The sequence below is a fragment of the Carcharodon carcharias genome, chromosome X (assembly GCF_017639515.1).
Source record: "Carcharodon carcharias isolate sCarCar2 chromosome X, sCarCar2.pri, whole genome shotgun sequence".
Classification (NCBI taxonomy): Eukaryota; Metazoa; Chordata; class Chondrichthyes; order Lamniformes; family Lamnidae; genus Carcharodon; species Carcharodon carcharias.
This window is the reverse complement of record NC_054507.1, coordinates 23,957,864-23,981,683: the sequence shown is the minus strand read 5'-3', so window position 1 is coordinate 23,981,683 and position 23,820 is coordinate 23,957,864. Positions and strand designations below refer to the sequence as shown.

The following is a 23,820-nucleotide window of genomic DNA, read 5'->3' as shown; positions in this document are numbered from 1 at the left end:
AAATAGGTCCGATTTTCTGTTTTTGTACTCCTCATTTGCCTGACCCACTAAAGTTATTACTGTGCTCCACCAACTGCGATCATTACAGATCAGGCATTGAATTGGCTGAAGTGCAAGTGCTTCAGCCAATTATTTTACAGCAAAGCAGCATTATCAGATGAAAGTTGACACTGAGCCACATAAGGATATATTAGGGCAGGACCAAAAAGCTTTGTCAAAGAGGTAGATTTTAAGTGACATCTTAACCCAGAAACACTTCAGTGAGGAAGAAACATGAGCCTTTGTGAGGGAGTTTAACTCAGTTTCAGACTTCAACACAAACTGGGTAAAATCCATAGAAAGGACGAGAACTGACACATGGTGAAATGAGTGGTGAAGGGGAAAGTCTTATCTATCCCCTCTTCCCTCTGCATTCTCTGCTTCCCTGACCTCCTGTGCTTCCCTCCCTCCCTTTGCGCCATCACTGGCAGACTTGCCTTTAGCCATCAAGGCCCTAAACTCCAGACTTCTCTCCCTAAACTTCTCCATTCCTTGATCTCCCTCTCCCCTTAAGGCCCTCCTTAAAACCTACCTCTTTAGCCAAACATTTTCTTGCCCCTCCCAATATCTCTTTTGGCTCAGTGTCAATTTTTTCTGATTTTATCCATCTGCAAAGTGCCTTGCGACTTTCCTCCATTGAATGCACTATGTGCCATTAATGACCTCCAGAGAGGAAAATGAAAGGTCTGAACTTTTAGACATCGTACTTATGTAGATAAATTTAATTCACCCGTGATACCAACACCCTTCAGGTCTTAGCCCCATTGCATTGTCATTAAACAACACGCTCATTGCTCGTATTAAGAACCAAGTCAAAAGAAATACAAAATATTTTTATTCACATACCAGGAGTTTTACCATTTTTCCACATTGAAATTACCCACAACTGAGCCCAATTTACACACAATCCTCATTACCACTTCAAACACATATATTCACTCACAGTACATCTCAAAATAGAAATACTTATTAAGTCATCCATTTTCATATTCAAAAATAATACAACTCAAAAAAGTAAACTTTTTTTAATGGCTTATGCAGTGCACAATTGAAACACAATTTAAAAAATTAACAGAATCAGTAGTACTGGAACATCCAAGCAGGTTATCATCAGTGCAATGTAAGTGCTGTTCATTCAAATGCCTATTTAGATAAGCATGAGTAATGTTGGTTAATATTCAATTGGGAAATCTAAACTCAATTCATAAAATGATTTAAGTTGTTTATATTCATATTAATAAATGATGCAGTTTCAGGTTCAAGTATGGAAATGTCTGTTGCACTTTTTTTTTTAGAAAGGACAGACATAGTAAGGTTATTTTCACCTTCACTGACATCAATTGGATAAAAGTTAGGCAGGCAATCTGTTCGGCTACCAGCTGGATGTTGAAGGTGAAAATCACCCCCAGCATCTTTCGTCCAACTTTGAAAGAAATATTTCAAATTCTACTCTTTTGTATTTTAGGTACTCAAACCACAGCATTGCAGTATAAAGGTTTAAGTGAAATTAGATGCAAAACTAACTTGAATTGGGAAAGTAGCAACAACTGTCCCGGATTCTATGTAAAATTATCATAATTCTGAATTTAAGAAAGAAATGACCCTGTACAGCACACAAGTCATTTTCCTAGCATCAATGCTTCAACTTTAATGTCACAAAGCAACCTTACATTTTGAATGGCAGAGTAATGTCTTGCTGCTCTGGTGAGTGTGGTGAAATCACATCACAAAAAGTAGTGTGAAATAGAAAGGAGCTAGAATTAGTAGGAACATTTAAAAAAAAATATATGGGTGTATTGTAGGCAGCAACATTTCAAGTATGACCGGGTAGAAGATATCACCAATTGGTGCCAATAATGTGTTTAATCAGTAGACTTGACAGCAGGTACTTCATTGTGTTTGGCCAGCAGAATTCTGACAAAAGGTCGTTCAACCTGAAATGTTAACTATTTCTCTCCAAAGATTTTGAGTCTTTTCAGAATTTTGTTTTTATTTCAGATTTCCAACATCTGCAATATTTTGCTTTAGTTTTAATGTTGGCCTGATTATTTCTGGCATGGAGGGTGGATTACAGGCATTAGGGTGGTCTTGAGCGCCACCTATTGTGCAAAAGGTGAATTTTCCATGTCCCTTCTATATTTCAACAAAATATAGCTGCATAAATGAAGAGTCGTGTGACTAGAAATTGATAAAGTTAAGTATTCAGTGACTTTTTTAAGTAAGTTTATATAATGCAAGTACAGGAATTTCACACCACTCAGAATTCAAATAATGAGCCAGACAGTGACATGCCTTTATCACAAAGCTATTAGCAGAGCGGTGCATCTCCAACAGCAACTTTGATTTTTACATTTAATTGTGCATTTGCCCTCATCTGAAGTTGCTGTGACATTTGCACATAAATTACGGGAACAAAATAGCCTCACTTATTTTGTCAGCAATTTAAGTGTTCCTTTCCCACTAATGATCAAATCTTCCAACAACCAAAAATCTGCACGTGAATTAACTGCAAAATTTATAACACATCACAAATAATCTTAAAGCTTAAAAAAAAAGTACTGGTCCAAAAACATTTAGTTTCTTTTAAACTAATTCAGATATGTGCTTTAAGTAAACAATGAAATACATCTTTTTCTTTCTGATATTTGCATTGAATTTCATTAGGGGAAACCTGCCTCCAAGCACAATCATTACACCATAGGTGGTGAGCTAATTATGAAAAGCTTTTGAATTCTGGATTCTCACTCACAGTTATGCAGGAACAAATTGTTGTCAACACAACACAGATGTCTTGGGTAAACATAGATGATGGCCACTTCCAGTTTTGCATTTAAGGTTTAATTTTTCTGGAATTGTGGTAATTTGTGGAAAGTAACACCATGCTGTGTAACAGCAGCGAGGCTTCAGAATCTGAAAGCAGAAATATTTTAGTTTTTTTTTAACCAGTAGATGCTTTACTTACTTTCTATTAATGCACAAAAACTAACCACTTTAAAATTTATGGCTCCTGTCGTGACCACGGCTATCACAGTTTTATCTTTTCAGAAACCTGTGACTCTTTAAACTACATACAGGGCTAACAAGAATTTTTACCGATATCACAAGTGGGAACAGTCTTCACTGTGCCATTAAAACATGAATCCCTTTCTTTCCCCCCACCAGATGTAGGATTTCACATAAAAGATTTTATTTACAAATTAAACAGTTACAGCAAGATAGTACTGGAACCTGATCCTCCAAGTGAGTTCTTGGGTTTAGCACCTCCATAGATTTATATCCTCTTTCAATTGCTGAAAACTTAACACATTCCAATAAGTTCCCTTTACAAAGACTAAAAACAATTGTTGATGTTTTTACATACGTGGACCAGTGTGCTATGGATGGCTGACCCCGAAGGATGATAATGACTATAATACACAGGGTATGGAGTAGACATGAAAGGTGGTGTGACACCTTGGAAGTTAAAGAAATGGATCTGATTGGAAGGAGAAAGTTACACAATGAACTATTCTGGTTAAACATCTTTAAAGTGAAAAGGACAAAGTTAATGGCAGGGGTATGGTTAGGACCACTATCAGAATAAAGAGGAAGATTATTTGCTCTATGAGCAGCAAAGAATAGCATGTGAAAATCCAAATATTAATCAGGGATGCTCAAGTGCTTCAGAGTCCAAGTTGGTACGTTTAATGATTTCATGATCCAGTCTGTCAGGGAGACCACAAGAGTGAGTTCCCATCTCAACTTGGTAACAGTAAATGATCCTGATTACATGAGGAAATGGAATTCATAACATTTTTGGGGGATAGTGACCATGGAATGATCAAGTATTACGTGACCTGGTATTCAGAAATAGGACTAAGAGCCAGGTATATAATCTTAAAAAAGGCTAACCTCAAATAAATGGAGAAAGGGTTTACGAAAATTAGAGAAGCTTAAAACACTTCAGTACAGTAAAAGTGGAACATATTTAAAGGCATAATATTGCATAAGTGATATAAATGCATGCCCAGAATTGGCAAGGGTAGACTAAACAAGCTAGACTCTGAATGGAATAACAAATGAATCAGAACTACAATGAGGATAAATTACCTCTACAAATTAAGAGCTCACTCTAGATATAAACATATAATCCATGCTGATACTCCAGTGCAGTACTGAGGAAGTACTTCACTATCAGAGGTGCTACTTTTGTCTGAGATGTTAAACTGAAGCCCTGTCTTCCATTCCCATGGCACCAGTCAAAGAAGAGCTGGGAGCTTTCCTGGTGTCAAGATTTATCCCTCAACCACACCAAAACAGACCATCTGTTCATTCATCTCACTGGTGTTTGTAGGAGCAAAACTTAGCTTTTGCATATGCCTGCAACAGTTTCTCCCTCATCAGGTATCTCTGCTCCATGCATTTCTGTTCATGCTGATAGGGTAGCTAGGCAAGCCACCTCCTTCCTGCTTCTCGATTTGGGATTGGCCTGAGGATATTCTCTCCTCCATTTCCTTGCCTGTGGGGAAATGCTTGGCCTTCATTTGTTATTCCCATGCTACTACATCCAAGAATGGATATTGTAGATTCAAAATGCATCTCAACACCATGCTATTATCTTGGTTAATTATACGTAGAATCACGCAAAGCTTTGTTGGGTCAAGGAATGCCCTACTGGAAATAGTCATGAAAGTAGAATCCATAATATCTTTTTAAAAGGTGAACAAATATGAGGGGAAAAAAATTCAAAAGGGTTTCTCTTTCAAAGAGCCAGCACAGGTATGATGGGCTGAATTACATCCTCCTGCATTGTAAATTTCTATGATTTTATAGCAACCTGAAAGACAACAATTACATTATCGTCAGCAATAAGATGCTGATAAACACACTTGCAACATTTGTCTTCCTTTACCTTCTAATTTCTTAGAAAGCTGGACCCATTTAGTCAACCACTCCTCGCACTGTGTTGCGTTCAGGTGCACCGAATTCAGACCTCTTACATAACATGCCTTGAAATCAGAACCAGAAAACAATGATCAGGCTAACCAAGTTCGCAGAGACAAATGGAAAAATAATGATGAAACAGCATGAAACGTTTTCCTTCAATTACCCGTAAATACTTGTGTAAAATTCAAATTTTTTTGAGACCAATATTTTGGGCAAAAAATTAAGGGGTCAACATTTACACAAGTAATATTTTCAAGGGATTTACATGCGTGCTTGATTTGGGCCCACACTGCATCCTGTACATGGATTGGCTGGCTGCCCTTGGCCTGTTGCTATGATGAGCCCTGGTGCAGCAGGGTGAGATTGGCAGATTGTTCGGTCATGGTTGTGCCTCCTTGGGGAGTGCTGTAATTTGGGCTGTCCATGATGGAAATGTTAGCGGAGCATCAGTTCAAGCAGCTCCCGGCAGATAAGCAGATCGACACCAGGGCTTTCCTGTAAAGCGTCTCCTACCTGTTGGCATTTTTACTGAGTGTGTGAAGGGGTCCCGGGGGAGCGATGAGAGGAGTGGGGCAACCGACGGGCTTTGATCCCCAAAAATCTAAGGTCAACTTTTACATGAGATATGAAAAATTATGAAATTAAGCCAAAAATAATAGGTTGACTTTTACTTGGCTATGTACAGTAAACTGTAGGGCAACCAGATTTCCTTATTCCAGTGATGGACATATTTAACTTCATATCTAATTTTCAATGCCCTGTAACAATGACATTTCATTGTACAGGAAGAGATTCTTCAGAAAGTTGGCTCAAAACGTAGACAAAAAAAGTTAATGTTCTTTAAAATATAGACAAACTGGCATTATATTTTGCTCGTGTCACTGACAGGCTCAAGCTGAGCCCAGCACTGGTCTTCACATTTGATCTGCAAATAGCTGAAACAATTCAAGACTGTTGCACACACCATACACAGGCCAGGCTCCAGCTTCAGCTTCTAATGTGCTCGACACAGGGTTTCTTGTGATAATAGTCTTGTTTATTCAACAGGACAATGATTCATTCCACAATGTTAGTAATGTGTTACCAGCATAGTGGAAGAATGAAAGAATAATCCAGCCAACAAACAACTCTTTTATGACACTAACCATATTTACAGTAATACAATCCCCGCATGATGTCCCCTGAATGTAACTTTGAAAAGGACATAGTGGGGTAACTCAAAACAAAATACATTCACTAGGTCACTTTGAACCTATTGTTACAAAGTTCAAAAAAAGTTATTTCTCCCCTTCTCTTCCCGCCCCTCCCCCCCACCCACCCACCCAATCCCCACACAATGCTCTATACTACACTCCAAGAGACAAAGCAATACAATTAGCTTCCGATTCAAAGTACTTCTTGTGGGCTCCACAAAAATAATGTAGGCTGCTGCACTAGAACCATCCTTAACCTCACTTGTGGCCAGGATTGCATGATATTGCAAGCTGTATTGGGATGCCTGTTTGGTGATCTGATGTTAATGAGACCAGTGCCTCAGAATAATGAGATAAAAACAAAAAACTGCGGATGCTGGAAATCCAAAACAAAAACAGAAACAGAAATACCTGGAAAAACTCAGCAGATCTGGCAGCATCAGCAGAGAAGAGTACAGTTGACATTGAGTCCTCATGACCCTTCAACAGAACTAAGTAAAATTAGGAAAGGAGTGAAATATAAGCACTCCGTTGGTAGGTCACCCAGATCAAAATCAGCCCCTACATCTGTAACATCTTCCAGCCCTACAACCTTCCAAGAACTCTGCGCTCTTCCAATTCTCTTGTGCACTCCCCACTCCCTTTATCCCACTACTGGTGGGCTGTGCCTTGTGCTTATATTTCACCCCTTTCCTAATTTTACTTAATTCTGTTGAAGGGTCATGAGGACTCAAAACGTCAACTGTACTCTTCTCCGCTGATGCTGCCAGACCTGCTGAGTTTTTCCAGGTATTTCTGTTTCTGTCTTGCCTCAGAAAAATGGTCGCCTTGTCACTGCGGATATGGAAGATTGGTCAGCGCACTCTGTTGGTAGGTCACCCAGATCAAAATCAGCCCCTATATCTGTAACACCCTCTAGCCCTACAACCTTCCAAGAACTCTGCGCTCCTCCAATTCTCTTGTGCACTCCCCACTCCCTTTATCCCACTACTGGTGGGCTGTGCCTTGTGCCTTCAGCTGTCTAGGCCTTAAACTGTGGAATTCCTTCCTGAAATCTCTCTCCCTCTGGTGTCCCTCTCTTCCTTTAAGACCTCCTTAAAATCCACCTCCTCAAACGAATATCCTTTCTTTGCCTTGGCTTCCATTTTCATTTGATTGCACTTCTGTTAAAGGCAATATATAAGTGTAAATTGTTGTTGATATGTCAGCTGCACACTGTCAATTCTTTTACTCACACTCCTCAGTTCATCGTCCGACAGGTTGTGCACGCCTAAAACATTTAGAGCTTGGTCCAAATGATGAATCTCCATTATGTGGCCCTGGAGGCGATGGCGCGCAACGAAGGTAGGCACGTGTGGAGTGAGGAACATCACCTGACTCAAGATTTTCTAAGAATATAACAGCAGTTGGAAACATGGGGAACAAGTGAATGGGTGTAACATATCCTTTATACCTTTCATTTCAAATGGTAATTAAATATAATTCAAAGAAAAGTATCTGAGAATTTTCACTCTGCAAAATGCCCAACACATTTGTGTGAAATTCTTTTGTCTGCTATCTAAACAAAGGAGTTAATCTGTTTAAAACACAGTATGGTAGAGTTCCAATGACCTGTGTCATTAATTAAACTCATTTACTATAAAGATTAATGGCTAACTTCTTACAAGGATTCAGCCACTTGCTCACCGTCTGGCGTGCGTCAATGTATCGCATTTCTAATGGATGCCTTGAGAACAGCTTTGCCACCACATGCAGCTGGGAGATTTTTGGGTGGATGCCTTCCTGAACCTTCATTTAAATACAGAACAATGTGTCAACACAAATGCACTGGCAGCCCAAAAATACAGCTTCCTATAATCAGAAACTGGTAATGCAATTAAATGTCCAAAGCCAGGATTATTACTTCAAAATAGCTGTTATGTAGGTCCAAAAAACAAGCAGAATTTCAAGATAAATGACAAAAAGGAGCAACATACCAACAGTGCCCAACAAGTTGGTAAATCCAATTTAGCAGATTTGATAGAAATTAAATAAGCTCATTTTTGTAGGGCGGAGGATTTTTTTCTCTTCAATAAGGCAAAGGATGCTATTACTGGAAAATAGAACTTTTGTCCCTGTGCTGAAGGATTAGATATAACATGGGTTCAATGTAGAGTAAAGCTTTCTCTTGCTGTGTGTGCCCTAACCTCTAAATAGAGAACAGCGCTCAAGTATGACATTTCTATTCCCCACACTTCTTGTGGCCTCTATGTGAGACAGCTTGCAAATTTACATTTAAACATCATGTATGTCACATGAATCCATTGTGTCCTTTATGTTATGACACTCTTTCGATTTTCTTCTTCATTGGTTAAGTGCCTTTTCTTCTTTATTGTGCTCTCCCTTTAAGTGGTCATTTGCTAGCCAAGATGTTAGGTATGTGATCTGCCTCCAGGCAAACCTGGCACACTAGCCAGCTGCCAGGAGTTAAAGTAAAAGCCAGCGGGCATTTGTTTACTTCCTCTTCCTCCTCTCCTTCTTAGTGCCAAGTATCAGCTTGCTGCCTTCCTAACAACGTGCAGAGAATCAGGCAAAATCCTGCACCTTGCCATGGTACAGCATATTGGTATACCAGCAGGCATTGCCACAAAACCTGACAAGTCCCCTTTTCAAAGTCATAAGCTTGGGAATGATTCATTCCTTCGTGTAACATGCTTGTGTACATACTTTACTGCAGAGTTGTAATAGTTGGCTTTTCAGTCGCCTGTCTGGTACTCTTGACACTGCTTTGGTCAAATTCCTCACAGCATTTGGGTAAACCCGAGCCCGCATCGAGTGGTAGATTTCCATGAACTCCTGCTGCTGTTCGTGGGTCCAGAAGTGTCTTATTAACAACTGCCGTGGAAAGAAATACCTACAAACAATAAAGTGTTATGTACAGATTTAGGAAACATATAAGTTCAACAGTTCAATGTTAACAGATACTTCTCTAATTCTGAATTCTTGTATCTTTACTGCCAGAAAAGTCCACATAAAGCTCCATACCACATCTTGTACAGACATTTACTAAGTCCAGTCCATGTGGTACATCATTCTACAGCAGTACACATAAACGTGAAGATGAAGGATGTGTTAACAAGAAGAAAACTCAAGCTTATAACAAGGGAAAAAACTCATAAGATGCAATGTTCTATCCACTTTCTTGTATGCCTCAGAAACCTAGACAATAAGTAAAGATCTGTGGAAGAAAATAGAGGCCTTTGAAATGTGGATGCTAAGACATATTGCTCAAAAATTCCATATACAGACCGTAAGACAAATGAAGAGGTGCTTTGAAAGCAAGAGCAAAAAGAACTCCAAAAAAAAAGACATCCATGAACAAAAATGTCAGTAATTAAGCCATTTGTTAGGAGCTGAAAAGCTACAGAGATCTCTCAGAGGGCAAAGTGGAAAGCAGCAGAAAGAGGGGTTGACTTAGGCGTAGTTGGATGATGGACACCACGGAGTGGTTGCAGACGAACTACAGTGGATGTGTGAGGATGGCACAGCTCAGACGAGCGTGACAAACCATGACAGCAGATCTCTTGGTTGCAGCAGCTACAAACAGGACAGGACACAAACACTTTAGGATTTTTTGTATTTGTTCCTGGGATGTAAGCATCGCTGGCAAGGCTAACATTTACTGCCCATCCATAATTAAGCACAATGCACACAAGCAAAATGAACTGAATAGCTTACTTCTGTGCTGTAAAGTGCTTTGGGATACCCTGAGATTGTGAAAGGTGCGATATAAATGCGAGTTCTTTCTTTCCTTACAGAACCCGCAGTAACTCCACTTCCAACAGCCAGCTCCAATGTAACTTAGTTAAAACAGGCCTTTAAAAGCAGAGAGAAACTGAATACTGGTAATCAGAATTAAAAACAGAAAATGCTGGAAATACACAGCAGGTCTGGCAGCATCTGTGGAGGGAGAGACAGAGTTAATGTTTCAGGGCACTGACCTTTCTTCAGGACCGGAAGATGCTAGAGATGAATGTTTAAGTAAGTACAGAGCCAGGGAAAAGGGGGTATGGAAAGAATGAAATGGAGAGGAGGGCAGAAGCAATTAAATGGCAAAAGTGATTATAATGCAAGGCAAAAGGAAGCGATAATGAGACAAATATAAAAACAAGAGTTGGGTCCAGAGGAGGTGTAAAAGGTTACAACAGAATAGGAGGGGAACATGGAATATCTGGCATAAAAGTCACTTCCCATCACCTGGGAATGTGGCAAACGAAAGGTAGGTAGGTCCTAGGGGTGCAGACCACCATAAGAGATCTTCAGCCCAAGCATAAGCCCATGCTTCCTCCATTATGATACAGCCATCTTCCATTACCAGCATACCTCTGTCTGAGAGGAAAGTGGGAGCAGTGGTTAAGGTGATAACTGGAAATCTGAGGCCAGTTCTGCACACAATAATTAAGAATAACACTGCTGGCAGCGGGGTGTTCTACAGAATGATAGGTATATAAAAATCCCCACATAACATACCTCCCATCCCCAATTATGCCCATGTGGCAAACTGACGTAGAAATGATGGGATTTTCTTTGATTCCTCAGACGGTTGCCAACTGCCAAGGTGCAGGCACTGAACAGAGAGGCAATATAAACAAAATGGTACAAAAGTTCAAAGCTTTGGTCATAAAGAACTTAAAAATGGAGGATGGACTGACATGATCCATCACTATCCAACTCTAGAGCACAATTAAAAATGAATTCTTAAAATACTCACATCAATATAAACACCATATAGTTTGCAAACGGTGGAAGTGATAGAAGCACCACAGGTATCACCTTTATAACATCTCTGCGAAACTGGGGGAAAAAAGCTTTTTATAGGTTACTGCTGAAAATTTCAGATGATAGCAGGTAGCCAATGTTATCACTTTACTTGAAAGCATTGCACAGTACGTATAAACACATATGTACAAAGTTGGAATGTGTTGCTGAATTCATTACTGCTCATTACAAAGTGAAATATCACTCTTGTTGCTTCAATTTCTAATTTATTTCTTCCTTTTTTTTGTGTGTATTCATCAAGGTGAGGTACATTGGTTCTGGGGAATGGGACGCTATCTATTTCAGGCATCTTGTGCCAGCAATGAGAACTTCCTGCTCACTTATAGCACAGTTAGATGCAGAGTAAAACTTCTTCCATTCAGCCCCAATTTCAGAGGACCAGACCACTCTGATCGCGATCAAAGTGACAATTTCCATTCCTACACCAGGTGGCCGAGGAGCAAATCAAAAATCTCAGGGTCTCACTTTTCTGTCCGCCCCTGCACCCCAAAATCTTTAGCTTGGCATTGATAGGAGCTTTGGAGATATCAGCATTTGTCTATTTTCCCAGCCAGAGTCTGTGGTGTTTGACTCAGAACAACAAGGTTTAAAGCATAGACCAATGGAAAAAAACAGGTATGTTGAACAATTATAATCCTGTGGAAGAAAATTGTATCTTAATGCCTCAGTACTTAGAAGGGAACAAAGGAATGTGTCTATCTACAGCACAGTGACCTTCACGTACTATGTGAAAAAAGACTCCTACCTGTCTTAATTTTTCCATTTCTCTGTAAGGCAGCTGGTAGTACTTTAGTCCCTGATCAGCCATCTTATGCTTTATTCCACTGACTTCCTTGAAGTCAAGATACAATAAACGAAAACCTACAATGCACAAAGAGTGGGAAGTTATCAATTGTGAGAATGCAATTACTGCTTAATATATTTGACAAAAGAACTAGAGGAAGAGAAGGAGATTTTTTTAAGCAGCAAGTTATGATGATCTGGAATGCATAGCCTGAAAGGGTAGTGAAAGCAGGTTCAATAGTAACATTCCAAAGAAAATTGGGTAAATACTTGAAAAGGAAAAAACTTACAGGGCTATGGGGAAAGAACAGGGGTGTGGGTCTGATTGCATAACTCTTTTAACCAGCTGGCATAGGCATAAAGGCTGAAAAGCCTCCTTCTGCACCATAAGAGACAATGAAAGAAAAAATTACATTTATATAACACCTTTCATTATGTCCCAAAATGCTTTACAGCTAATAAAGTACTTTTTAAAAGTGTAGTCACTGTTGCAATGTAAAGAAACACGGCAGCCAATTTGCGCACAGCAAGCTCCCACAAACAGCAATGAATCAATCATCAGATAATCTCTTCTAGTAATGTTTTGCTTCTAACAGCAGCAACACAGGATTTTGTAAGAATTTAGACAAATAAAATAAAGAAACATATACAAATTCTCTCCACCCTTCACTGAGGCCGATCTGTTAATGTACAGGTAATCAAAGGAGCAGCAGCAGGAATACCCAAAAAGGAGGTGTCAACTTGGTGAAGCTACAACACAGGACTACTTGCGTGCCAAACAGCATAAGCAGCATTTGATAGACAGAGCTAAGCGATCCCACAACCAACAGATCAGATCTAAGCTCTGCAGCTCTGCCACATCCAGTTATGAATGGTGTGGATGATCAAACAATTCACTGGAGGAGGAGACTCCACAAATATCCCCATTCTCAGTGATGGGGGAACCCAACACGTCAATGCAAAAAAACAAGGCTGAAGCATTTGCAGCCAGAAGTGCTGAGTGGATGATCCATCTCTGCCTCCTCCAGAGGTCCCCAGCATCACAGATGCCAGTCTTCAGCCAATTCTATTCACTCCACGTGATATCGAGAAACAGCTGAAGGCACTCGATATTGCAAAGGCTATTGGCCCTGACAACATTCTGGCAATAGTCCTGAAGCCTTGTCCTCCAGAACTTGCTGCGCCCCTAGCCAAGCTGTTCCAGTACAGCTACAACACTGGCATCTACCCGGCTATGTGAAAAATTGCCCAGGTATGTTCTGTACACAAAAAGCAGGACAAATCCACCCAATCAATTACCACCCCATCTGTCTACTCTTGATCATCAGCAAAGTGTTGGAAGAAGTTATCAACAGTGCTATCAAATGGCACTTGCGTAGCAATAACCTGCTCATCGATGCCCAGTTTGGGTTCCACTAGGGCCACTCAGCTCCTGACCTCACTAATGCCATGGTCCAAACAGGGATAAAAGAGCTGAACTCAAGAGGGGAGGTGAGAGTAACTGCCATTGACATCAAGGCAGCATTTCACTGAGTGTGGCATCAAGGAGCCCTGGCAAAATTGAAGTCAATAGGAATCAGGGGAAAACTCTCCACTGGATAGTCATGCCCAGCACAAAGGAAAATTGTTGTGGTTGTTGGAAGTCAATCATCTCAGTCCCAGGACATCGCTGCAGGAGTTCCTCAGCTTAGTGTCCTAGGCCCAACCATCTTCAGCTGCTTCATTAATGACCTTCCTTCCATCACAAGGTCAAGAGTAAGGATGTTCATTGATGATTGCACAATGTTCAGCACCATTCGCAACTCTTCAGATACTGAAGCAGTCCATGCCCATATGCAGCAAGATCTCGACAACATTCAGGCTTGGGCTGATAAGTGGCAAATAACATTTGCGCCACACAGGTGACAGACAATGACCATCCCCAACAAGTCCAGAATCTAACCATCTCCCCTTGATATTCAATGGTATCACCATCGCTGAATCCCCCACTATCAACATCCTGGAGTTACCATTGACCAGAAACTGAACTGAGCCAGCCATATAAATACTATGGATACAGGAGCAGACACTGGGAATTCTGAGGAGGGTAACTCACCTGCTGATTCCCCAAAAGCTACCCACAATCTACAAGGCACAAGTCAGGATTGTGTTGGAATACTCTCCATTTGCCTGGATGAGTGCAGCTCCAACAACACTCAAGAAGCTTGACACCATCCAAGACAAAGCAGCCCGCTTGATTGGCACTCCATCCACCAACTTAAACATTCACTCCCTCCACCACCAAACGCACTGTGGCAGCAGTGTGTACCATCTACAAGATGCACTGCAGCAACTCACCAAGGCTTTTAACAGCACCTTCCAAACCTGTGACCTCTACCACCCAGCAGTCGACGCATGAGAGTGCCACGACCTTCAAGTTCCCATCCAAGTCACTCACCATACTAACTTGGAAATATATCGCCGTTCCATCACTGTCGCTGGATCAAAATCCTGTAACTCCCTTCCCAACAGTGCTGTGGGTGTACCTGCATCAGATGGACTGCAGAGGTTCAAGGTGGCATCTCATCACCACCTTTTCAAGGGCAATTAGGAATGGGCAACATATGTACCCACATCCCATGAAAGAATTTAAAAAAAGCACAACAAGCGAATTTTGAAAGAAGAAGACAGTACAGAGAAATGGAAGTGGAAGTAGAAAAGGTCCAGTCAAATAATGCAAGCAGTTGGTTTGTGGTCGAGTAAATTTGACAATGTGAAAAATAACTTTGGGTCAAAGAAATGCCAACATGAATAAATATTCTCACAATGCTGAGTTCTTGATTTCAGTTGAGCCACTGTGAGCAAAGCCTCTCTCATGAATCTCCCAATGACCTGTCATATATAGTGGCTACAATAGAGGTATGGAAGCAAGATTGCACGCACTGCAAGCATAACCAAGGGAAGGGGAGGAATAGATAAAATTTGTCAAATGCTAACAACTGAAAAAAAGAACTGGCAAGATACTTTAGATTAGATTTTACATTCATGCCAAATTAAACTGTTTAAAAACAAGATGCTGCAATATTCTCCTGAACCAATAGTCTTTGTAAAGGCTAAAGTTCCTGTTTTCACTAATTTTAGTAAAAATGCAGCAAAACTTGTATCTAGTCACTTATTGAATACTCGGATATGTACAAATATATTTAATGGATTTGATTTCAAACTTTTAATTTCAACATTTTTTTAAAACCAGGTACTGCATTGACAGTTGAAAGATACTATGCATTGTTGCAAATTCTCTACTTCCATCAATGGACCGTGCGCTGCAGAGTTTTTTTAAAAAAAAATGTCATTGTAACGTTGTGGAAAAATTGTGGACATACACGCTTTTAATACTCTCCTCATCCCCTCTCTCCCTTCTCCTGAAGGCACAGACTCGGGCTGGAGCACTGATCCACGAATAATCTACACTGGCTCCCTGTCTGATAAAAGCATAGAATTTTAAATTCTCATTTCATCCACAAATCCTTCTACAACCCCACCCCACCCTACCTATACAACCTCCTCGCAGTGTTGTGTATATCGCCTCCCACCCTAACTAAGCAAACTCCTTTAGTTTAAGTTGCCTCCCATGCCCTCCCTCTCCTCTCTAATTGGTTGCATAATGTTCAGCCATCTCAATCCTGCTCTCAAAGTCCTTTTCAAATCCTGCCTCCACCTTTAAAAGACTCCTTGAAACCTCTCTCTTCAACCAAGCTTTTGGACGCCTCTATATCTCCTACAATGGCTCTGCATCCATTCCTTTCGTCCTTTGTGAAATATCGTGGGACATTTTTGAGAGTTAAGGCGCAATGTGAATGCAAGCTGTTGTTGTTAAATATGATCACTGAGTAGCAATTAGAAGGGGAATCCTGGCTGGTTGTTTTTACCTTCCCTGAAGTGAAATGCACACCTGCCTGAGACAGACTGATTCAAGAGATCACAAATTGAATCTTTTGGTCTGCAAGGTTTAATATGACACTGAGCAATGCTTTTACTCACTGAAACAGCAGGGACAATACAAACTTTCTGTTAATATAGTTGTCTCCCCAAATTTAATGGTCAACTCCTAAACTGTAGAGATGGACAGTAAATGCAATTTTGACTTTTTCTGCTATTGTATCGGTATATCATGAATTGTTTATTTCTCTCTCTCTCCCACATAACTTTTGTCACTTATGCTGCTGAAGAATGATCAATATCTTCTGACCATTAACTCACCTCTGAAAAAGGTTGAGTAGATCACATAAAAACGTGGAAAGTTTTTTTCCAGAAATTGTTCGTATTTTGCATTCAAACGTTTGGCCTTTGAGATGATGGCTGAACTTAAAGTACTCCTCTTCGCTGTTGTAAAAAATGGTGACAACGGGTGACCAGTAAGCCTGGGGGTGGGGGTAGAGAGCAGGGTTGGTGGGAGAATAAAATAAGAAAGTAATCAATTAATCTGTAAGCAGTTTTAGCACAATGGGGGTATGCTGTTGCTTTCCAGCTATACCAAGAGATAAAGGAAAAAGGATGAATGCATCACCATGAACCAGATCCTGTCCACACACATGCAGATTTCAACAATGGTCACTGGACAGCAATCAAGAACTGCAACTTTGGCCCATTTTCCTCTCACCAGTCAAAGAACACCAAGGCCAACTGTAGTATCTCTGCTGCTTGCCTGGCTGAAATCAGCTGACTTAAGAAAGACCAGGGAAGAAACCCAAGACCTTCTCATCTGTATGATTCAGCTGCACACTTTACCAACTAAGTCATTGGGAAAGCTTTATTACACTTAACAAAGGGGACATTGTCAATACACAGTGAGTTTCAAATTGTAAAAGCATTCCGTAGGGACTATTCTCTCTGTGACACCCTGGCCCACTCCTCCAGCACCCCTAACATCTCATCCCCTTTCCATGGCACCTTCCCATGCAATTGCAGAAGGTGTAACCCTTTACCTCTTCCCTCCTCAGTGTAAAAGGCCCCAAACACTCCTTTCAGGTGAAGCAGTGATTCACCTGCACCTCTTTCAATTTAGTCTACTGTCCTTGCTGCTCCCAATGTGGTCTCCTTCCCTCTGGAGAGACTAATTATAGACTGGGTGACTGCTTTGCGGAACACCTCTGGTCTGTCCACAAGCATGACCCCCGACCTTCCTGTCGCTTGTCATTTCAAAACACCACCCTGCTCTCAGGCTCACATGTCCGTCCTTGGCCTGCTGCAATGTTCCAGTGAAGCCCAACGTAAACTGGAGGAACAGCACCTCATCTTCCAATTAGGCACTTTACAGCCTTCCGGACTTAACATCAAGTTCTATAGCTTCAGACCATGAACTCTGTCTTCCATTTTGATCATTTTAAACTTTTTTCCCCCCAACCCCCCTCCCCCAACAGGGCTCCTTGCAACTTTTTGTTTTCAGAGAGTGCTGACCCTTGTTCTGCCATTAGCACATTCTGCTATCCGACCTTTATGCTACTATTAGCACTTTAGTCTTTAACACTACCATTAACACACCCTTTATCTTGTGTCCATGACATCTTTTGTCAAATCTCTCCTGAGCTCCCACCTATCCCTGACCTTCTATTTTGCTCCACCCCCTCTCTTCAGCAGCATAAAGTCCATCACATTTCTATCTCTTTTCAGCTCTGAAGAAGTGTCACACCGACTTGAAACATTAACTCTGTTTCTCTCTCTACAGATGCGGCCAGACCTGCTGAATTTTTCTAGCATTTTCTGTTTTAATTTCAGAGTTACAAATTGAGATTGGTGCACAAATTTTAAATATGTACAGCAGCAAAATACTTGCTTTGCGCTCAGAAGGTTTTGTAAATACTGCAGAGTATTGCGCATTAAACATTTCAACTGGGTTTCTGGTGTATTTGCGCTCAGAAGGTTTTGTAAATATTGCAGAGTATTGCACACTAAACATTTCAACTGGGTTTCTGGTCACCCCATACTGGCCCATCACACAGACATGGGTCTTCAAATGAAAGACAACAGAAATTCAGCTGTAATAGAATTACACGTATTTTTGAGTAAAGCTGTCAATGTTAGAAAGACATTGATGTGGTCCCATAGGTACAAGCACTTACTTTTACTGTTCCAAAGGCAAAATATTGCAGTTGTTGGAATTCTGAAATATAAACAGAAAATGCTGGAAATACTCAGATAAGTCATCAACTGTGGAGGGAGAAACAGAGTTAATGTAACACCATCAACCTAAGTGTTAACTTCCACACAGATGCTGCCTGACCTGCAGGGTATTCCCAGCATTTTCTGTTTTTTTAAAACTCAGATTTCCAGTACCCAACTGGGGCAAGACTGGCGAGGGGAAGCTTGCACAGATATAATGGGCTGAATGACTTCCTTCTGTACAGTACGATTCTATGCTGTTGAGATCACAAGTCCCACAAACAAATAAGAATTGAAGAACAGTTGCAGTCATGACTATATACAAGAGGGCTGCTACAATTACAAATTACACAATACTTATTGAAAGTAAACATAGATCAGATTGCCTGCCAGTTTTTAAAAAGACAGCTAATAAACCTTACATTTGTCTACACGAAAAAATCATTTAACTTCTAGTGGAAAATGATATTTAAATTAGGAACACTTATAAAGGCACATATTCTTTAAATACACTGATAAAGTACAACTGTAATCACTGATTTATTTGAAAATGCTTCTCTATAACCCTCAAATTGTGTTCAACTCTTCGCCGTTCATTATCTGCCCTGTTTGTATTTGTCTCTGTCGGTTGTGGAACTGGGCCGTCAAGAGACAAAAACGCCAAAGCAGGCACTGAAAGGGTGACTAATAATATCTCGCACGAAAAACCTCGATTGAAATGGCTCTTACTGGGAGACACAGACTGTCGGATAGCGTAAAAATTCGGAAAAGTGACATTCTCTCAATCCCTGGAATTTAAAACAGCTTCTGGTCAGCGCCATTTTGGTAAGCAAAGGAGCTGGGCGGGTCAAAGGTTATCGAGTCTCGCGATGTCATCTATCTCCTTAGACAAATACATCAAGGTCATTTAAAAAAAAACTTGGCAAAACAAAACAACAAAGATGGCCCTTCTCGTCATCTCTATTTGTCTTGTTTTCATTTTTATTCTTACCATGGTTGAGGCTTGATGGGCTTACTTCAGGGAGGATGTCAAGGAGACAGGACAGATTTAGAGACAATGGACAATGGCAGAGATGGAGAGGCTATGAATGATCAGGAAAACTGGGACTCATTTCATTAGAAGAACCATGATTAAGAGGCGATCAAAATTCTGAGAGGTTTCGATGAAGCAAAACCAATTTAGTGACCCCATTGTGGAAATGTCAACGAGGCTCAGCTGCTATGCAGCCACTGCCTGTTGCCACTCACACAAAGCATGACCATTTGGGCGAGATCCTGACCTCTTGGTGCTTGTCGAACTGCTCCATAACAAGAATCAGAACTGAAGGAGACTGGAAAAACAAACAACATCAGCAGCCTGCATCTATATAGTGCCTTTAATATAGTAAAACATCCCAAGCACTCGACAAGAGCTTTGCCAAACAAAATTTGACACTAAGCCACATAAGGAGATGTCAGATGACCAAAAGCATAGTCTAAGTGGTAGGTTTTAAGGATTGTCTTAAAAGCAAGGTTGATAATTCAAATGATCAAAACAACAACAAAGAATTAATGTGCCATGGAATATCATAAAAATATACTTGTATAGAAATTTAATATATGAGCTTCAAATGTTCCTTTGTATGTGGAAGGAAACTAATTATACTGAATTTTTAAAAATTCATTTCTGGGATTTAGGCATCACTGGCTACTCCAGCATTGATTAGCCATCTCTAATTGACCTTGTTTAGAGGGCATTTAAGAGTCAACCACATTGCTGTGGGTCTAGAGTCACATGTAGGCTAGACCAGGTAAGGACAGCATGTTTCCTTTCCTAAAGGGCATTTGTGAACCAGGCATGTTTTTACAACAATGGTTTCATGGTCATTGTGATTTTTGATTCCAATTTTTTAAAAAATTGAATTCAAATTCCACCATCTGTTATGGCAGAGTTTGAACCTAGGTTCCCAGATCATTACTCTGGGTTTCTGGATTACTTGTCTAGTGCCAATACCAACACCATCACCTGGACATACTGGAATGTATTTACCATTCTTAAAATTTTAGATGTTCTATATTTTTAATGTAATTTATGTTACACAATAAAGATGATCAATTTTTAAAACATTACCACATTGGTGGAATCAAAAAATATGACAGTCTTGATTGATTTCCTTATTCCCTCTCCCGTCAAATTGATTTTTCATTTGATTCTTTTGGGTGCAGTTGATCTCAGATTGGTTCTGCAGTGTCCTTTTGAAACTGGCAGTACCTTTGGCTGTGAATAATATTGTCAGATTCAACTGTGAGCTTTACCTATGTTTCACTCCAGGTAGTTTTATGTCAAATGTATTAAAAGGGTAGGACGGAGCGTCCACAATCTTAGTACATTTAAATTAGCCCAGTATAAGGCAGTCTTTAAGTGATTTAACCTGATTTGACTCCAGGCTGGAGGATCTCATATGGCCCCCCCTCCCCAGTCACGTCAGGGGTGATACTGTAACTTGAGCATTGACGTGACACATTCTAAAGTTGCAGTCAAGGTGCACCATTTTGATATAGCTGCAAGGACCAAGGCTCTGTTTATTTGCACTGACTGCCAGTTATTGCAGAAATAAAACAAACTAACTGCTGTTTATTGGTTGTGATCATGAATTGGGGTTCATTATGTACCACTAATTAGTCACATGGCTTCTTCAAAGCAGTATCCATCATTAAAACATGAGGCAACCCAAGGTTATATAGATATCTGCATGGTTGAATTATTTTCTCATGTTTTGTTATCAATGCTTTTTTAAAATTCATCAAGCTGAGTAAAGCCAATGGTAAGTGATGGGCTGCTCAGTGATAATGCAGGACTCCCAGGCCACATATAACATAGATCAGATGCATAGTACAATTGCCTGTACTCAATGAGTTTACAACTGTGTGTGTGTGTGTTGTGAAGCTCATCAAACTTAATGACACTTGCTGCCTTGGCTGATACAATAAGAATTGTCACTTGGGTGAAGCACTGTAGGGCTACTAATCCCATGGAATTGGATCTTCAGGGAAAATTAAACGGAAAATTGAAATAACAATCACCATTAGCGTTACTAATTTAAAAAAAGTATAGGTATCAAAATATTAATTAGGAAGTATGCTATCAGACAACCTCCCAGAGGGACAACTACCTACTTTTCCGTGAAAGCATTGATAAATAGAATGGGTGCCTACCTTTGTCCCAGCTGTTCTCTAGCATATACCATTGGGGGAGGGGGAGGGGGAGGGGGAGGGGCGGGGGGGGCAAACTTGTTTGTTTCCACTTTCAAGCCAATGGCATTTTGAATTGATTACATTGAATATGGGCTGCAGAACTTCCACTGCTGCAACTATCTCGTTCAGATCAGTTAATTCAATTTTCTGGAGCGGGGGTATGGCACTCAAAAATAGTATCTTCCTAGGCCTGTATGACTGAGTACCACATCAGATGGTGCATAACTGAGCCACCTGATGTTCAATTCACTCTGAGCAGAGTAGAAAAGTGCTGTTTGCATTGAATGTGTCAGTGGGGATGTGAGGTTAATGCTAAAGCTACCCCTCTGACTGCACATATTTATGCTCTGATCCCTGGTGATGAGTATTTATTGTACTTATCCAGGAGGACAAGATCACCAGGATAATGAACTTCATAATTATGAAAGATGTGCTACGCTCTGATTGTGTGAGGCTTTTTTTATACACCGTTTATTATAAGTCAGCCTTAATTAATGTTTGCCATTCACCTAATAACTTTGTTCATTGTTCAATATTTGCTCTACGCCTTCCAGATACCACATGGAAACAGATTTACTAAATCACATGGATGGTGTGAAATCAGGATCCTCCAAAAAATCTACTGGAACCATTTAGCAGAATTAGACCACCAGCCTAACAGTGTCCACCTGCTAAGAGGTAAGGAAAGCAAACATATTGGGTCAAGGAGAGAAATGGAAGGCTGAGGATCTCCTGAATGGGTGGGAAGTGACAAGACACTAGGTTAAGGGTGCATTTGAGATCAAGCATTTGCATGAGGCCTGTAGGGGTAAGGTGCTGGAGCAATTGGAAGATGGGATAGCTAAATTCCTTAGTGTGTTTGTAATTTTTATATAGTGGGAAGGATGAGCAACAGTTATGGTAGCTATATTCCATAGAATTTTCTTTGGGTAGAATGTGATTAATTTAGTCACACAGAACAACCAATCAGAAATAACATGAGAGAAATTGTTCTGTGATCTGAATGATTCCTGGTTCTGGAAACTGATTGGTTGAAGTGACAAGTTGAAGGGATTGTGGTCTCTGTGATATGATTGGTTGAAGTTCTGCATTCTGATTGACTGAAGAGAGTACAGTATTACATTCAGACATACACACCGCTTTCAATAATATAGATAGATATCCCCATGTTAATTGCTGGAGTTTTACCCTCAGTTTGGAAGCAACTTCGGCTGCTTCAAACAACAAATTTAAAAAAAAATACGTTCCATGCTTTCTTCCATTCTTTTTTTACTAACAGTAAAGAAAGAACAAATGTGCATCTCTATAATACTTTTCACAACCACACCAGGTAATGCTTAGCAGACCTGACCACCAAGGTGCAAACCATCATTTCATTAGACGGAAGGCTGCCAAAGAAGAGATTTCACTACCTCAGAACATCTCAAAGCACTTTACAGTTAATGAAACACGTTCTAAGTATAATCACAGTTGTGATGTGGAAAAAGCAGCAACCAATTTGCACACAGCAAGCTCCCACAAACAGCAATGTGATAATCTGTTTTAGATGTTGATTGGGGCATAAGCATTGGCCAGGTAGCTGGACAGAACTCCCCTGCACTTCTTCCAAATCAGCAGGGCATTTTTTCCCCCAAATTCAACACCATCATCCTGTGACCTCTCCAAATGAGATCCGCAGGTCCTAAAACCACAACAAACTGGACTGAGACTGCCCAACTCACTTCAAATATGACCTTTACAGCCAAAGATAGAGGTCTGGATTCAAACCAAGCTCTTGCAGTGAAAAGCCCATGTTAATCCATTATACTGTCCAGTTCACCTGTGGAGGATTGCCTTTAAAATATTTCACCCTTTTGTGGGTCCCAAATAATTTTGTAACAGACTCCTTTCTTTGCCAAGAAATCATCAGTTGTAAGGTTGCCCCACAGGGCCAACAAAACAGATTTCATTAATAGGGAAGGAATGAACTAACATCTGGGATGAATCCCCACTAGGACTGGAAACCCCAATGACTGTTCTCCGTGTTTAAATTTAGACAATAAACATTCAATAGTGAAGGCAGGAGAAACACAGCTAAGCCCATCTTGTCATTACTTCCATAACCATATTGCAGCAGTTGTGTTTAGTGATCAGTAGTGGAAAACAATAAAAGTGCCTCAGCTAGTGAATGAGTTAAATGGACACAGCACATATATATCAGGTATTTTAGTCATTGTATTAACAACTAACCTGCTAACAAATTGACCTTGGATGATTTAAAGAGTGCAGCATAATTAAAGGTTGATTAATCACAGTGCCAAATGATTTCTTTACGTTGTTAACTACTAGAATTAAATTTCTTTCTTTTTGTATTTTCTTTTCCGTAGTCAGCTGACAACTCAAATGGTTCAATGATTCCCAATAGGAAAGCTAGAAGCTTAAGTACTTTGGTTGACTGACACTGAAGGCCCCTATTTACTTGACATAAATCTTGCTGTTGCCTAGTTTGTCGACTGCTTTTGTTACTTTAAGAACAACTTCAACCGATTCAGTGATGCGTTGGCAGATGATGGCTTTTTCACGGTTTAGTCGAGATCAGGGAATTTGTTGACAAATTCTGAAAACCAGAAATCATCTTCAGAAATCATTGGCAGAAAGCGGCTGCTTTTGTTTGCAATGTGCAGATGAACTCTCCCGATGGCTCAGCTAC

The 23,820-nt window shown here is 40.3% G+C and overlaps 2 protein-coding genes across 2 annotated transcripts in view; one reads left to right on the top strand and one right to left on the bottom strand.

Moving 5' to 3' along the window:
* The window catches only part of LOC121273186 (cysteine/serine-rich nuclear protein 2-like), an 87,408-nt gene extending 78,173 nt beyond the window's left edge, over positions 1–9,235 (top strand). The window contains exon 7 of the mRNA XM_041180179.1: positions 9,159–9,235. Coding sequence (XP_041036113.1) covers positions 9,159–9,172 — 14 coding nt within the window. The 3' untranslated portion in view covers positions 9,173–9,235. The remainder of the gene's footprint in view (positions 1–9,158) is intronic.
* letmd1 (LETM1 domain containing 1) lies at positions 859–18,745 on the bottom strand. The gene is made up of 9 exons (XM_041180180.1): positions 18,627–18,745; positions 15,999–16,159; positions 11,722–11,837; positions 10,909–10,991; positions 8,865–9,051; positions 7,845–7,946; positions 7,394–7,546; positions 4,931–5,027; positions 859–2,949 (listed from the first exon to the last, which is right to left on the bottom strand). The coding sequence occupies exons 1-9, from the start codon at positions 18,716–18,718 to the stop codon at positions 2,870–2,872; spliced, it is 1,071 nt and encodes a 356-aa protein (XP_041036114.1). The 5' UTR covers positions 18,719–18,745; the 3' UTR covers positions 859–2,869.
* Between the last annotated feature and the right edge of the window lie 5,075 nt (positions 18,746–23,820).

Coding starts and splice junctions, on each gene's coding strand:
- letmd1 (XM_041180180.1), bottom strand. CDS start 18,718: ATGGCGCTGACCAGAAGCTGTTTTAAATTCCAGGGATTGAGAGAATGT. Junction 10,992..11,721: donor AAATGGAAAAATTAAGACAG/GTAGGAGTCTTT, acceptor TTTTTCCCCCAG/TTTCGCAGAGATGTTATAAA. Junction 2,950..4,930: donor GCTTTCTAAGAAATTAGAAG/GTAAAGGAAGAC, acceptor TTCTGCTTTCAG/ATTCTGAAGCCTCGCTGCTG.